At 57.7% G+C, this 16,596-nt stretch overlaps 1 protein-coding gene across 1 annotated transcript in view; it reads left to right on the top strand.

Annotated features, from left to right (window-relative positions):
- DDR1 (discoidin domain receptor tyrosine kinase 1) overlaps window positions 1-16,596 on the top strand; it is a 32,206-nt gene that overhangs the window by 12,973 nt on the left and 2,637 nt on the right. The window contains 18 exon segments of the mRNA XM_075918101.1: window positions 2,318-2,456; window positions 3,633-3,735; window positions 4,074-4,302; window positions 4,945-5,092; window positions 5,201-5,303; window positions 5,935-6,121; window positions 6,221-6,467; window positions 8,475-8,633; window positions 8,728-8,891; window positions 9,186-9,384; window positions 10,657-10,767; window positions 11,298-11,536; window positions 14,108-14,235; window positions 14,821-15,021; window positions 15,512-15,546; window positions 15,549-15,595; window positions 15,597-15,746; window positions 16,264-16,413. Coding sequence (XP_075774216.1) covers window positions 2,381-2,456; window positions 3,633-3,735; window positions 4,074-4,302; window positions 4,945-5,092; window positions 5,201-5,303; window positions 5,935-6,121; window positions 6,221-6,467; window positions 8,475-8,633; window positions 8,728-8,891; window positions 9,186-9,384; window positions 10,657-10,767; window positions 11,298-11,536; window positions 14,108-14,235; window positions 14,821-15,021; window positions 15,512-15,546; window positions 15,549-15,595; window positions 15,597-15,746; window positions 16,264-16,413 — 2,676 coding nt within the window. The 5' untranslated portion in view covers window positions 2,318-2,380.

Below are 16,596 nucleotides of genomic sequence, written 5' to 3'. Positions count from 1 at the left end.
CCTCCTGAGCCCCCCCCCCCCACCTCCCCAGCCTGTCAGCTGCTGTTTACCAGGGGGCGAGAGGCAGCTGTTGGCAGAGACATTCCAGCTATGCGGCCCCGGAGCAGCTGGCCCGCGGGCGCCCCACACCCCCTCCCGCGGGGACTCCTGCTGCTGGGAAGGGGCCGGCTTGGGCACGGCCTTGTGGGAGTGGGGCAGGGCCACCGGGCAGGCCCCCCCCCCCCCCCCAGGTTGTGACTCCTTAATAGTGCGGGTGGGAAGCTGGGAGCCCTGGTCAGAGCCCAGTGGGGGGGGAGTCACGTCCTGTCCTAAACAGCTCTGCAGGGGGGCGTGTTTGGGGGGGTAGGGGCACGGGGGGTAGGTGAGCCCAATCAGGTGTGGGGGGTGTCTGGGCGGTAGGGTGTGAGGGTGTGGTAGGACGTGTGGGGGTGAAGGGGGTGTATGTGGTAAGATGTGTGGGTGGGTGTGGTAGGAGGCGCAGGTGTGGGTGTGTCTGTGGGATAGGACGTGCAATGTTTCTGTGTGTGTCTGTGTGTGTGTGTCTGTGTGGTAGGATACACAGGGGATGGGTCGTGTCTGTTCGTGTGTGTGTGTGTGATAGGATGTGCAGTGTGTCTGTGTGTGTGTATGTCTGTGTGGTAGGATACACGGGATGAGTGGTGTTGGTGCACACGTGTGTGTGTGTGTGTGTGTGTGTGTCTGTGTGGTAGGCTATGCAGGAGTGGGGTGGTGTCTGTTCACGTGTGTGTGTGTGTGTGTGTGTCTGTGCAGTAGGACACACGGGCAGGGCGGTGTCCGTTCACACGCATGTGTGTGTATCTGTGCGATAGGCTATGCAGGAGTGGGGTGGTGTCTGTTCACGTGTGTGTGTGTGTGTGTGTCTGTCTGTGCAGTAGGACACACGGGGCGGGGCGGTGTCCGTTCACACGTGTGTGTGTGTGTATCTGTGCGATAGGCTATGCAGGAGCGGGGTGTTGTCTGTTCACGTGTGTGTGTGTGTGTCTGTGCAGTAGGACATACAGGGACGGGGCGGTGTCTGCATGTGTGTGTGTGTGTGTGTGTCTGTGTGGTAGGCTGTGCAGGGCGGTGCGGTGTCTGTGCACGTGTGTGTTTGTGCGGTAGGCTGTGCAGAGGCGGGCTGGTGTCCATGCACACTTGGGTGTGTGCGTGGGTCCGCCTCATCTCCAGGCACTAACCCACAGCTTCCACTGGCCACAGTTCTCCATTGCTGTTCAGTGGGAGCTGCAGGGGCGGTGTCCAGAGGCCAGGACAGCTCGTGGAGACCCCCTGCTCTGCCTTTCACAGGGGCTGCATTCCCGGGGGCATGACTCCAGCCACAACAGGTTCGGCATTTTAGAACTCGCTACTCAAAGAATTAAGAGTAAGAGCGAAATGAAAGTGATGAAATGCACAGACCAGTCAAAAACTAAAACCACCCCACTTTGCAACACTTGCTCGGCAGAGACAACCTGTGGAACTCCTTGCCGCAGGATACTGTGAAGGCCAAGAGAGTTCAAAAAAAGAGCTAGATACATTCATGGAGGTTAGTTCCCTCAATGGCTATTAGCCAGGCTGGGCAGGGAGGGTGTCCCTAGCTGTTAGTCAGAAACTGGGATTGGGTGACAATCACATGACGATTCCGTGTTGTGTTCACTCCCTCTGGGGCACCTGGCAGTGGTCACGGTTAGGGCAGACACACAGATACACAGGCTATGCAGGGACAGGGCGGTGTCCGTTCACGTATGTGTGTGTGTGTGTGTGTGTGTGCAGTAGGAGATGCAGCAGCAGGGTGGTGTCTGTGCATACGTGTGTGTGTGTCTGTGCGGTAGGACATACAGGGACGGCGCGGTGTCCGTGCATACATCAGTGGGTCTCCCCCCAGCTGGGCGTTGCGCCGTGGAAGCACTGACAATGGCAGGAAGCTGTGAGGCCCTGGCCATGGCATGTGTGTTACTCAGCTGTTAGAAATTCCTGGCACGGGGACCTGCAGGAAACATCCCTGCTTGGGGAGGGGCAGGAGTTCCCCTTCGTGGTCTTCCCCCAGCCCTCTGCTGCCCCCCAGAGCTGGCTGCATTTCCCCACTGGGTGACTCCAGAAGCGTCCGAGTCTTAGTGGCGGGCAAAGGAGCCCCTTTGCAGAGCTGTTCTAGGCGGCTGTTCCCTGGCTGCCCCACCCGAGAAGCAGCTGCATCTCCGTATCAAGCATGCCGTCCCCGAGCGGCTGCTAATCTAGCGGTTCCACCCCAGAGCTGGCTGCATGTTGGTGCCGGGGTGAGCGATTCAGGCCAAACTGACCTTGCTGTGTCTCCCTTTCACAGGCATGAAATCCCCGTTGCCAGTCTAACCTGGCGTGAGTGGCCGAGACCCAGGGAGGGAGCACGATGAGACCCATAATCCTTTGCAGCTTCCTCTTGGCGTCTGTCCAGGCATCGGAACCGGAGGGGCACTTTGATCTAGGTATCTCAGGGCGAGACCAGCCATGTGGGGGCATCCGGGCTTAGGGCTGTCTGGGGTCACCAAGCAGGGGGGGGGGGCGCGGGACTTGTGCTAGTGCCATGGGGTGGGCAGGGGCGGAGAAAAGAAAGAACAGAGGAAACAAAGCATGAATGGAGAAGGATGGTGTGTAACCAGAGGGATGTAAGTGGAAAGCCCAGAGTGGGGAGAGGAGGAAGGAATCGGGATGGGGGCTGGCGTGTGGGGGGCAGGAGATTCCAGGGGAGCCAGATTGAGGGGGGCTGACTCTGAGAGGGGCAACTTCCCCCCCTCCCACAGACAGACTTTGTATGCAGTCAGGCTTGGTTTGCACAAAAACACATGTGCTCTGCAGAGCCAACCTGTGGAACTCCTTGCCACAGGATATTGTGAAGACCAAGAGGGTTCAAAAAAAGAGCTAGATACATTCATGGAGGTTAGTTCCCTCAAGGGCTATTAGCCAGGCTGGGCAGGGAGGGTGTCCCCAGCCGTTTGTCAGAAACTGGGAGTGGGCGACAATCACATGACGATTCCCTGTTGTGTTCAGTCCCTCTGGGGCACCTGGCACTGGCCACGGTCAGGGCAGACACACAGATGGCAGAGGAATCCCTCCTGGCCCTGCCACACTCCCTCCCGGCCTGGGTTGGGGTCTCCCTGTCCTGCCTTGGGACTGCTCCCAGGCGGGAGAGGGGGCCAGGCAGGGGTGGCACCGGTGCCCGCAGCGGGGACAGGAAGGGGAGGGGCGTGGGGCAGGAGGGGGGAAGCAGCAAAGGGACAGGGCCATGGCCAAGGGGCTGGGTTCGTGGGGGGCTGGGGATCTGCCTTTTCGCCTCCCCCTTCTGCTGCTAGGAGGCCCATCGGCCCCCAGTCACTCCCCCTGACCTAGGGGTCCCCACTGGGCAATGTGGCCTCCCTGTTTGTCTGCCCCGGCTAGGGGGATGGGTGAGGTCTGGAGGCCTGGGGGGGGCAAAGGACCTGGGGGGCCCCAGGGTGTGGTAGAAGGGGGGCACGTGGAAGGGCAGGATAGGATATGGGGGGGCGGTAGGGGAGGAGTGCCATAGAGGGGCTGGGTGGGCTCTCAGGGGGGGGAGACATGCGGGCTGGGGGGCAATTGGGGGGGGCTAGGGGGTACACGGGGTCACTGTCTCGCGCTGTCTGCAGCCAAGTGTCGCTACGCGCTGGGGATGCAGGATCGGACCATCCCCGACGAGGATCTGTCTGCGTCCAGCGCCTGGTCCGACTCCACAGCCGCCAAGCACAGCCGGTGAGAGCCCCTCCCCCCCGCCATCGGCCCCTCCCCCTCGTTTCGGTCCGCCCCCTCCCCCCTCTGCCGTCAGCCCCGCCTCCGTCAGCTCCCTCCCCCCCCTGCTGTCAGCCTCCCCACCCTGCTGTCAGCCCCTCCCCCGCACAGAGAGCCCCGACCATCCAGCGAGACCCTATGAACCCTTCCAGCCCTGGGAGACCCTACAATAACAAACGGGCCCACCTGAGACTGCAGGGCAACCCTGCCGTAGTAACCCGGCCCCGGTGTTTCCGAGAGACCCTACAATAACCCACAGGCTAACCCCGCGGTGTATGTCCCTCCCCCGCCCCGGGGCGCAGGCTGGACACGAGCGACGGGGACGGGGCCTGGTGCCCGGCGGGGCCCGTGTACCCCAACGACGCCGAGTACCTGGAGGTGGACCTGCGGCGCCTGCACTTCCTGACCCTGGTGGGCACCCAGGGCCGCCACGCGGGGGGCCACGGGAAGGAATTCGCCCGGGCTTATCGCCTGCGCTACAGCCGCGACCGGCACCACTGGCTGGCCTGGCGCGACCGCTGGGGCAACGAGGTAGGGGCAGGGAGCGGGGGGGATGGAGGCAGAGGGGCGGGAGTTCAGGGGCAGTGGGGGGGGGATGTGGTTGATGGGGGGTTAATGGAGGGGATTTGGGGAGCAGGTAGTGGGTTGAAAGGGGGGCTGGACACTAGGGGGTGGGAAGGGATGGTGATGAAAGGCCATAAGTAGGGGAAGGTAGCTTAGACCTCCCCCTTCCATTGTTGCCTTCTGTGACATCATAATGACCTCCCTGTGATGTCACAGCTCCACCTGACGTTGTTGTGTGGGAGATCTTCACAATGCAGCTTGGCCATCAGGACCCCTTTGTGATGTCACAGTCATGTCTGTGATGTCATCGCTCCTTCAGCCGCCTGCCTGTGACCTCCTCATGCCCCAGGATTCTGCTGTCACCGGCGGTGGCTGGGGGTCCTGCGGTTACACCAAGAGGGTGCTGGCATCACGCTAGGCTGTGATGTCACAACCAGACAACGATGACATCGAAGGGGGGGAGGTGACCACACCACGGTGTCCTGTGATGTGCCGTGACACAGGGCTGTGATATCTGGGGGGGGGGAGGGAGCAGGCCGGGGGAGGTCCCCGCAGGGCGGGCTTTGCTCCAGCTCTGGGCGTAATTAGCCCCCCCCTCGCCCCACCCAGGTGATCTCTGGGAACGAGAACACCAACGAGGTGGTCCTGAAGGACCTGGGGCCGCCCATCGTCGCCCGCTACGTGCGCTTCTACCCCCGCGCCGACCGCGTCATGAGCGTCTGCCTGCGCGTGGAGCTGTACGGCTGCGTCTGGCGGGGTGAGGGTGCCCTGCCCCCCCCCCCCGCTTCCTCCTGTCTCCCTCTGCCCCCCATCGCGGGGGTCCCGGTCGCTGACGCACGTCCCTCTCGCACGTCTTCCTCTGCAGATGGACTGCAATCCTACACCGCCCCGCTGGGCCAGACCATGGCCCTCCAGCCGGCGCCTGTCAACCTCAACGACTCCACCTACGACGGCTACTGCGTCAGCAAGTGAGTGCCTGCTCCCGCCCCCAGGTCCGCCGCCCACCCTGCCCGGTTCCCTCCTCCGCTCACCCTGCCGCCCATGTCCCCTGAAATGTGCATCCCCCTGACCCCCATGCTCCAACCTCACTAATCTCCCCCCCCCCCCACTGCTTAAAAACACTCCACCAGCCCGTTAGATCTGAGAGAGGGCGAGTAAATGGGAAGGTAGGTCAGAGAAAAGGCGAGTAAACGGGTAGATAGGTCAGAGGAGGGGTGGGTGGATGGATCTGACGAGGTAGAACCGTGGATGTGGGGGCTTGAGAATAGATGAACTTGGTGGGTGGGTGGATAGACCACAAGATGGGTGGATCTGGTGGGTGGACAGACTGGATTCGGGTGGGTGACTTTAGTGGGTGGGTGGCTAGACCGGAGGAGGGGTGGGTAGCCGTGTGGGTGGATCGGCCTCTCCTATAAGCCTAATGTATCAGCCTGATACGCTGGTCTCCCCCATGTAACTCCACCAGAGGAAGAACCCAGTGGTCCAAGCCCGTCCCCACCCCAGGCAGGGCCCCTGGGGCAGCCCCCTCCAGTGTGACACCGGACTTGGGGTGGGTGGGCATCTGGCAGCCCCCTGTCCATCCTGCTGTCTCCCCGGCAGGCTGCAGTTCGGGGGGCTGGGGCAGCTGACGGACGGCGTGGTGGGGCTGGACGACTTCACCCAGACGAAGGAGCTGCGGGTCTGGCCGGGCTATGACTATGTGGGCTGGAGAAACGACTCCTTTCCCAAGGGCTACCTGGAGATGGAGTTCGAGTTTGACAGCCTGCGGTCCTTCACCTACATGAAGGTACAGGGGCCGGGCCTCTCCCCTCTAGAGAACAGGGGTAATTTGCCCTCTGTGGGGCACTGGTACCCCCTCCACGGCTGACCCTTCTTCTTCCCCCAGGTCCACTGCAATAACATGCACACACGGGGCGTGAGCATCTTCCGGCAGGTGGATTGCCGGTTCAAACGCAGCCTGCCCACTGCCTGGGAGCCGGAGTCTGTCTCCCACGTGCTCACGGTGGACGTCAAGGACCCCAGTGCCCGGTCGGTCACCGTGCCCCTGGGGGGCCACCTGGGGCGTTTCCTGCAGTGCCACTTCCACTTCTCCAGCGCTTGGATGCTCTTCAGTGAGATCGCCTTCCTCTCTGGTGGGTTGGGTTCGTTCGTTAGCGCCTCGTTCGTTCGTTAGCGCCTCGTTCATTCGTTAGCGCCTTGTTCCTTTGTAATTACCTCGTTTCTTTGTCAGTGAGCTTGTTCACGAGTGGGTGTGTTCGGTCAAGTTCATTGGCTAACTTCTCCGTAGGTTTGCTCGTTGTCGAGTTTGTTAGTTCTTTCATACCTTGCTTAGTTCTTTTGTGCATTTTCCTTCCTTTGTGAGTTGTAAGCCTTTGTTGGTTGGTCCGTTCGCTGGCAGGTTGCCCGGTTGCCTGGCTAATTTTGCTGATTGCTCAGGTGTTTGATAAGCTTATTGGTTGGCTCCTTGGTTGACTGGTGTCGTAAACAGGAGGGCTGTGTCTAGACTGGCAAGCTTTTCCGCAGAAGCAGACGCTTTTGCGGAAAAACTTGCCAGCTGTCTACACTGGCCGCTTGAATTTCCACAAGAGCACTGACTTTGTAATGTACAAAATCAGTGCTTCTTGCGGAAATACGATGCTGCTCCCGTTCGGGCAAAAGTCCCTTTTGCACAAAGCTTTTGCGTAAAAGGGCCAGTGTAGACAGCTCAGTGTAGACAGGCCCAGTGTAGACAGCTTTTGCGCAAAAATGGCGATCGGGGCTTTTTTGCGCAAAAGCGCGTCTAGATTGGCACGGACGCTTTTCCGCAAAAAATGCTTTTGCAGAAAAGCATCCATGCCAATCTAGACTCTCTTTTCCGCAAATGCTTTTAATGGAAAACTTTTCCGTTAAAAGCATTTGCGGAAAATCATGCCAGTCTAGACATAGCCGAGCTGCTAAGGAGAGTCTGACTTATCGGAAGAGTGAGGGAAAGTTTAAGCAACTGGAGATGTACCTGAGGGAGAGGGCCGGGCATTCAGCCAATGAAAGGCAGATAGGAATTTCAAACCAAGAGAGGGGTTTTTTCCTTCCTCTCTTCTATGTTTGAGATCAGAGCCGTTTTTTCCAGCTATGGAGGGAGTTGGGCTCTCCCAGGAATGGGCTTCTTGAAATGTGTAAGTAGGGAAAAGTTTAGATAGTCCATCAGATTTTATTGTTTTCCTTGTTTGTTTATTGTTTGTTGTTTTCCTTGTTGGGGGTTTGGAAATCCTGTCTGAGCTGGTTAATTGTTTTTCTCTTTGTAACTAAGGATAACAGCCCAGGGATTTCCCCTGAGTCTATTTCACTCCATGGCTTTTTAACACCCAGTCATTTACTATGCTTGCAACAGTAGTTTTGTTTTGATAGTAAAAGTGTTTTCTTTTTTGTTTTGATTAACTGGTGTTGATTGATTGTTACGTCTTTAAGCGTATGTGCTAATCGTCCAGGAGTTTTCCCAACTCCAAGCAAAACGGAGGTTGGAGCAGGGAGCTGAATTTTGCCTTAGGGTGGGGATTCCCAAGTGATGTCTTCCTTGGAAAAAGATTTAGTTTGTATTTGTGTTTTCTTCATGTGGATGGTGGCGGTGAGCGAATCAGTCTTTGTCGTTTTGGATCTCAGGGAGACTGAGACCAGACAAGTGTGTCTCTGGGAGTTAGAGGCAGGTTTTCCAGAGTTTATTCTACTAGCTGGGTCCTGATCTCTGCACTCGGAGTATCAGTTTGGGGAATTGAGCCATGATAATTGGTTTGGCATTTAGTTCGTTGGTTGGGCTCGTTGGCTGGTCAGAAAATGCTTTGGTTGGCTGGCTTGTTGTGTGTTGATTGGTGGGTTGCTCTACGGTTCATTTTGTGGGTTCACTGGTGGGTTGGTTCAGTTGATGGATGAGTTTGTTGGTGGGTTAACTCATTGGTTGGGTTGGCCATGTTGACTGGTGCATTGCTTTGATAGCTCTATCTTTGTTCTTTTGTTTGCGAGGTTCTCTCCCTCGTTAATTAGTTGGCTCTGTTGTTCATTAACTCATTGGTTCTTCTTTTTCCCCCACCCCCATCCCTCCTTTCTTCAGTTAGGTTCATTCTTCCATTTGCTGTCCATTCATTCATTCGTTCCCTCTCCTTCCCCAGATGTGGTGGAGGACGTGTCTGTCTCCGGAACAAGTCGCTGGCCCCCAATGGCTGGTCCACGGCCCTCGGGCAGGGGTGCTGCAGCCCCCCCTGTCCTGGAAGACCCTGGTGCCACACTTCACAGAGACTCTGAGGTCACATCCAACCTCACACTCCAGGGTAAGCTGCAGCAGGGGGCAGGACTGTGGGTGGAGATTTCCTGGTGCTCCGCCCACTGAGAAGCTGGTTCTAACGTTGTTGCGGTCCATTCCAGACCTCGAGATCCAAGGCGAGTCCAAATCTGGCCAGCCAATCGCCAAGGACGATAACAGCAATACCTCCATTCTGATTGGCTGCCTGGTGGCCATTATTCTGCTGCTATTGGTCGTCATCTTCCTCATCCTTTGGCGGCAGTACTGGAAGAAGATCCTGGGGAAAGTAAGTGAGGTGGGGCTGCAGGAGGGGATGGTGGGGCTCTGGCAGAGCTGTATGGGGCAGGATGGGGATTACAGAACATATGCTTATACATTTCCTAATGTTTGCTGCTCTTACGTCTCGTCTGGACATAGGATCTGGATCCTACCCAGGCTATATCCATGGGGACTAGTGATTGCAGTGGGGAGGGGCGCGGTGGGAGCCAGGACTTCTGGGTTCATTCCTAACCGTGAAGAGGGCCCGGGGTGCAGTGGTCAGTGTCGGGGGCTGGCATGAGCTCTCTGTCACCCCCTTCAGGCCCAGCGGCGAATCTCCGACGACGACCTGACGGTGCAGTTGTCGGTCCCGGGCGACACCATCGTGATCAACAACACGATGGGTTCCCAACGGCACTCGAGCCGCTACGAGCGCATCCACTCGGGGGAGACAGAGTACCAGGAGCCCAGCCGCGCCCGCATGAAGCTGCCGGAGCTGCCCCACGGTGCCGAGAACTCCGGTGAGGGGCGGGGGGCAGAGGGACCCTGGGGAGGGAGGGTCCATCCAAGCATGGAGAGCCAGGGCCGAGGGCTCTGGGTGGAATGGGGTGGTAGCAGGAAGGGATGGGAGAAAGAGGTGGGTGGGTTGACCGGTGAATGGACAGGCAGTAGGTGGATGGAGTCACGGACACATGGGCGGATAGGTAGACAGGGAAATATATAGTTTGATGGTTGGGTGGGTGAGTGGACTGGCAGGCGGATGCAAGGAGAAATAAAGGAATATGCGGCTGTAAGATGGCCGCAAGGACTGGTGGATGAAGGGAGGGAGAGATGGATGGATAGATGGAGAAATAGATAGAGGAACCGATGGACAAATGGGCCGATGGAAGAATGGATAGACAGAAGGATGGATCCATGAATGTATTAATGGGAGGGAGCAGTAAAGACCAGCAGGTAGGACAGGGTGGGAGGGGAAGGCAGCGGTAGAGATCAACGTGCCCTCTAATTTTTTTCCATCCGTGTGCGGAATAAATGTTGTTCTGTGCACCAAGGCGTATGCAGGTGGGCACCACCCATTGAGACACAGGCTGCCAGCTGTGGGAGGCTGGGGGTGCCCTGCCAGTCAGCTGGGTGGCATTTGAATTTGAACAGGCGCCCTAGTGCTCAGCTTGCAGGGACCGCTGGCGGAGATCTACGGGGATTTGGGGTGGGTGTGGGAGGAAGGAAAAGCAGGAACAGGCCAGATGGAGGCAGGAAAGCCGAGTGTGGGGGAGGGGCTGCGGGAAGGGGGACAGAGAAAGCCAGGCAGGAAAGAAGGATGAAGTAGAAATCTGGAGGGGGGGGGGGAGAGAGATTGAAGGGGTAGGGCAACTTCCTGCCCATGCCCCCTTCTCCGGCGCTGCCTCTCAGGTGCAGATCTGGGACCTGCCCTCCCCTCCCCCCCCCCCCACTGTGTTTGCCCCTCCCCTCCCATCTCATCCTGTGTGTCCTCCTCCATCCTGGCCACAGAGTGACTGACGCCCGGCTCTGGGAGGAGAGCGGGGGCTAGTGGTTAGAGGTGCTGGGGGTCAGGACTCCTGCAAGGGCCTGGCTTTGTCACCTTCATGTGTCAGGCGTTTCCCCCTCCCCTCCGTTGTCTCGGGATAGACAGGGGCCAAAGGGGAGGGGCCTGCAGCAGCCCCGCCCCCTTCCCATGCCCCACCCCTCTTGTGTGCGTCTGTCCGTCCGTTCTCATCCGCCCTCCCCTTTGTCTCTCCCTCCCACCCCCGCCCCACCTCCCCTTCTCCCGACAGCTCTGCTGCTCAACAACCCGGCCTATCGGCTCTTCCTGGCCACATACGCCCAGCCAATGGGAGGGCTCGCTCGCCCGCCAGCCGACGGGGCTAAGCCAATCAACACCGATGGTAAGGAGGGCGCCACCTGGTGGCCCCACCTGGGAGCACAGCAGGCGCCTGGGCTGCGTTCCTCTGCCCCCCTCCCTTCAGGGGGCGCACACTGCTTCCCACCTGTCCCACCTTCCACTGTCTGCATGCATGGCCCAGGCTGGCATCGAACCCCGGCCCTCTGCTCCCACGAACCTCTCTGCTTCGGCTTCCGGGAGCGGGAGGGGCCGGGGCATGGAGGAGAGGCAACTTCCCACGTTCAGCTCTGCAGGGTTCCTCCTCCTGGTGCCAAGATGCAGCTGGCTCTGGGGTGGGGCCCCGTCACGGCGCTGCGGCAGGAGCCCTTGGCGGATACACTTCTGGGCGGGGGGTGGCGGTTTTTAACAGGGCTCCCTTGCCTGGGTGGCAGGTGCAGCAGCTTCTGGGGTGGGGCAGCGGTTTGCGCCGGGAATTCCAGCGCCGCGGCCAGCTCTGGGGTGGCGCACAGCCGGGTCTCCCCGCGGAGAGGAACACCCCGGCTAACCCAGTCTCTTTGCCCTTCCCCCCCACAGCCTGCGGCGGTGACTACATGGAGCCCGACCCCTCGGGAGCCCCGGCCGGGGCGCAGAACAACGTCCCGCACTACGCCGAGGCTGACATCATCAACCTGCAGGGGGTGACGGGCGGGAACACGTACGCCGTGCCCGCCGTGGCCGTGGACGCGCTGGCCGGCAAGGACATGGCCCTGGGGGAGTTCCCCCGGGGACGTCTCCTCTTCAAGGAGAAGCTGGGGGAGGGGCAGTTTGGAGAGGTGGGTTCCTGAACCCCTTGGGCCTCCTTCCGCTTCCCCTTCCGCTCGTCCATCCATTTCTCTGCTTGGCGCTTTCCTCTGTTCTTCCTTCCTTCAGCCGTCCCTTCCCGGTGGCCTTTTGTCCTGCGTTGGTTTGTTCTTCCATAGCTTAGCCCCTCGCTCCATTAACGGGGGCACGCTACCTCGGACTTAGAGTCCCAGAGTAGGGAAAAATTCCTTCAAATGACTCCAGGGATGAGCTATTCCGAAATAGCTGCACTGGAACGTCCACGCGACCGTTATTTCGAAATAACGATTTCGGAATTAGCGTTACTCCCGATGAAAAGCAGGAGTTCCGATTTCGACCTGCCAGCCCATATCTGGTGGGTGAGCTAGACTGCAGTTTTCATAAGATCAATCCCATCTTGATGGCCAGGGAGCTAGAAATCCACCTGGTTCGTCGCTTCGTTCATGGGTTTGTACTTCTGTTTTCTTCGCGCTCTCGCTCATTCTTTCCTTCCAGCAGTCGCTTTTATTCCTTCCTCTGTTTCTTCCATTCACGTGTTTCTGCGTCTGTGTGGTTTGCTTACCCTGTTCTTCAATTCCTTTGTTCTTCCATTCATTTGTTCCTTCCATTCAGTCTTTCACATTATTTCAAAACTGGCAGATTTACTCGGCGTGGCTCGGGTCCTTAACTCAATTAGTTTTTTTTTTCTTTTTGGAACATAAAAGGAATATGCGCCTGCTTTATCTGAATGCTTGTATTTTTCAAAAATACAGTATTATTTTTAGGAAGCTAACTTTTATTTTGGAATTTTTAAAGGGATTATAACATTTTCCCACTTAATTTTTGTAGTAATTTTTTAAAAATTGGAGTTCCATCCAGTGTATTTTGTCTTCATCCTTATAAACTTTTATCATTCACTATGTTTTAACAAAAAAGAGCTACAGTCAATTTGGTTTCCAATAACATTTTCTTCTAGGCTACATCTACACTGGCACCCTTTTCTGGAAATGCTTAAAACGGAACAGTTTTCCCGAAAAGAGTGTCTACATTGGCAGGATGCTTTTCCGGAAAAGCACTTTTTCCAGAAAAGCGTCCGTGGCCAATGTAGACGCGCTTTTCCAGAAAAAAGCCCCGATCGTCATTTTTGTGATCGGGGCTTTTTTGCGGAAAAGACTACCTTGCTGCCTACACTGGCCCTTTTCCGGAACAGTTTTTCTGGAAAAGGACTTTTGCCCGAACGGGAGCAGCATAGTTTTTCCGGAAAAACACTGACAATTTTACAGTAGATTGTCAGTGCTTTTCCGGAAATTCAAGGGGCCAGTGTAGACAGCTGGCAAGTTATTCTGGAAAAGCGGCTGCTTTTCCGGAATAAGTGGCCCAGTGTAGACACAGCCCTAGTGTTCAAACCTTAAGCATTGGTGTAGCTCGGCCAAAAGATGCACTACTCCAAATGCCTCTGTTTTCTGTAAGGTGTATTGAGAAGCAATCCCAACTTCATTTTGTTTTCTGGCTCCTTCGACATTCGCTCAGGTATGTCTACACTACCCCGCTAGTTCGAACTAGCGGGGTAATGTATGCATACCGCACTTGCTAATGAAGCCGGATTTGAATTTCCCGGGCTTCATTAGCATAAGCGGGGAGCCGCCATTTTTAAATCCCCGCTGCTTCGAACCCCGTGTAGCGCGGCTACACGGGGCTCGAACTAGGTAGTTCGGACTAGGGTGCCTATTCCGAACTACCGTTACTCCTCGTTTCACGAGGAGTAACGGTAGTTCGGAATAGGACCCTAGTCCGAACTACCTAGTTCGAGCCCCGTGTAGCCGCGCTACACGGGGTTCGAAGCAGCGGGGATTTAAAAATGGCGGCTCCCGCTATGCTAATGAAGCCCGGGAAATTCAAATCCGGGCTTCATTAGCAAGTGCGGTATGCATACATTACCCCGCTAGTTCGAACTAGCGGGGTAGTGTAGACATACCCCCCAGGGAGTTGGTGATTCTCTCTTTTCTGGTTAGTTGGATGAGAACCAATCCCATTCCAGACACATCCTGTTGTCCTGGTACAACTTTGCTTTAAATTATAATGAGAGGAAGTTGTGTGCTGAATTTGATGATGCTGGCTCTTGCCATATAAGAAGAGTTCTTGGTCAACAGACAAACTTTTTAAATGTATAGAAGATAAATTCTTTTATTCTTTTCCTTTCTCCTTCTTTTATTCCTCTTTCTATTCATTCTGTTCTCCCTCCAATCATCCATCTTTCTTTCTTCTTTCTTTCTTTCTTTCTTTCTTTCTTTCTTTCTTTCTTCTCTCTCTCTCTCTCTCTCTCTCTCTCTCTCTCCTTCTCTCTCTCTCTCTCTCTCTCTCTCTCTCACCTGATTTTCCCCTCCACACCTTCCTACCCCTGTTTCCCCATCCCCCTCCTTCCCACTGTTCATACTCCTTTTTCTGCTCTGAGGAGATGGGAGGAACTATTTTATGGGTGGAAGGATCCAGGAGGTCATACTTAATCCAGGGGAAGGTATATTAGCGCCTGACCCTGAGGGTGCTGATGGCCTGTTGCTCTCTGGCCCATCCTCCCCTGTCCCCAGGTGCATCTCTGTGAGGTGGAAAGCCCTCAGGACCTGCCCAACTTGGAGTTCCCATTCACGTGCGCAAGGGGCGCCCCCTGCTGGTGGCTGTGAAATATCCTGCGCTCCGATGCCACTAAGAATGCCAGGTGAGTTCACGGGGGAAGGACGGGGGCCTTGTGCAAATGTGGAACATCTCATTGCACGTGGGGGGGGGGGGGGGAGAAAAAGTGGAAAACGTTCACCTCCTGCTGCATGTGGAGAGTTCCTTGTGAGACCGCCACCGTCCCTTGTGAGTGCACGAGGAGGGGCACGTGTGCAAACATGGCACGTCCGAATGCACAAGAAGGAGGTTTCTATTGTAAGTGTGCATGGGAGGAGGGGCACTCGTGCAAACATGGAACATCCCATTGCATGGGGTGGAGGCTTGTCCCAGCCTGGACCGTCCATTGTAAGTGCACAGGAAGGGAAAGTGCGAGCAAGCTCAGAACATGCTGGTGCACCAGGCGAGACAAGTGTGTCACCAGAGACCTTCCTTTGCACAAGGCAGCTGGTTGTTTCACCGTGCCTTGTTTGCTGTGAGGGCATGAGAAGGTAGCCTGTGCCCCTTTGGGCTGTGAGTGTGCAACAGGGATGCTTGTGCAACACCAGAGTGTTGCACGAGGGGATGCGCGTGCTTCCCTCGTGCATGCCCCAGGGGGTGCTGATAAGACCTTTCTCCCCTCTCCCCGAAGGAATGACTTCCTGAAGGAGGTGAAGATCATGTCGCGGCTGAGGGACCCCAACATCGTGCGGCTGCTGGGCGTGTGTGTGCGGGACGATCCCCTGTGCATGATCACCGAGTACATGGAGAACGGGGACCTCAACCAGTTCCTCAGCAGCCATGAGCTGGAGGACAAGCTGGGGGGCAGCACCAGCGACGCCCCCACCATCAGGTACCCCCCCCGCACGCTGGGACCGTCAAGGAGGGAGACCCCGGAGGGACTCCAGAAATGGGAGCCAGGAGCCCCAGTGGATGCTGGGAATATTTCTGACATCCCTCCCCCTCCTCTGCTCAGCTGCCCCAGTGCATGCTGGGAATATCTGATGTTCCAATGCCCCGGTGCATGCTGGGAATATCTCCAGCATCTCCTCCTCTGCTCAGCTGCCCCAGTGCATGCTGGGAATCTCTCCAGCATCTCCTCCTCTGCTCAGCTGCCCCAGTGCATGCTGGGAATATCTGATGTTCCAGTGCCCCAGTGCATGCTGGGAATATCTCTAGCATCTCCTCCTCTGCTCAGCTGCCCCAGTGCATGCTGGGAATCTCTCCAGCATCTCCTCCTCTGCTCAGCTGCCCCAGTGCATGCTGGGAATATCTGATCCCTTCCTTCTGATGCCTTGGTGCATGCTGGGAGTATCTCTGACACCCTCTCCCGCTGCGTGCAGCTACCCCACACTGGTCCACGTGGCAGCCCAGGTCGCCTCGGGATGAAGTTCCTGGCCTCTCTCAACTTTGTGCACCGGGACCTGGGCCACGCGCAATTGCCTGGTGGGCGAGGGCTTCACCATTAAGATCGCCGATTTCGGCATGAGCCGCAACCTCTACTCGGGGGATTACTACCGCATCCAGGGGCGCGCCGTGCTGCCCATCCGCTGGATGGCCTGGGAGTGCATCCTCATGGTGAGACCCCCCTGGGGGCGGGGCTTAGGTGAGAGGGGCGGAGCTTGGTGAAAGGGGCGGGGCTAGTGGCGGACTACTACCACATCTAGGGGCAGGCCATGCTACCCAACCATTGGATGTCCAGGGAGTGTATCCTCATGGTGAGACCCCCCCCTTGTGTTCGGGGAGGCAAGGCCGGGAGAAGGCGGAGTCAATGGGGTAGCCCGCTCTTGGCAGGAAGGCCACTGTGGTCAAACTGTGGGGTGCCGGCTAGGGCAGGGGAAGGGCCCCACTGTGGGAAAACCTCTGGGCTCAGTGGAAGGCGGAGGCCTGGGGTGGGGAGGTCCCAGGTCCCCCCAACCATGCGTTGCACTCATGGCTCTGGGGAGGAGTAGGGGAGGTGTGTGTGGGGGGGGGGGGCAGGTGGACAGAGGGAGGGCCAGACAGGGCGGGAGGGGGGCAGGAGGAGCGGGGCGGGCAGCAGGGCTCTGACTTGGGCTTCTCCCTTCCCCTCTCTGTCCCCCGCCCTCCACCGCAGGGGAAGTTCACCACGGCCAGCGACGTCTGGGCCTTCGGGGTGACGCTCTGGGAGGTGCTGATGCTGTGCCAAGAGCAGCCCTACAGCCAGCTCACCGACGAGCAGGTTATCGAGAACGCTGGGCAGTTCTTCCGGGACCAGGGCGAGCAGGTACCGGTCCCCTCCCGCCTCCCCCCAGCCTGGCAGGCTCCGTGGGGCAGGGGCCTGGCGCACCCTGGACTGTGGAATCGCTGTACCCCTTAGTTCTCTGCCTTAAGCCCCCTGCCAGCCGCGCGAATGCTCTCCCACCACGCGTGAGCCGTACCCCGCGAGACGCCTGCAAGTCCTCCCCCC

The sequence above is a fragment of the Pelodiscus sinensis genome, unplaced genomic scaffold (genome assembly GCF_049634645.1).
Source record: "Pelodiscus sinensis isolate JC-2024 unplaced genomic scaffold, ASM4963464v1 ctg68, whole genome shotgun sequence".
NCBI lineage: Eukaryota > Metazoa > Chordata > Testudines > Trionychidae > Pelodiscus > Pelodiscus sinensis.
Note: the sequence above shows the minus strand (reverse complement) of the source record. Positions and strands in the feature narration are given on the sequence as shown.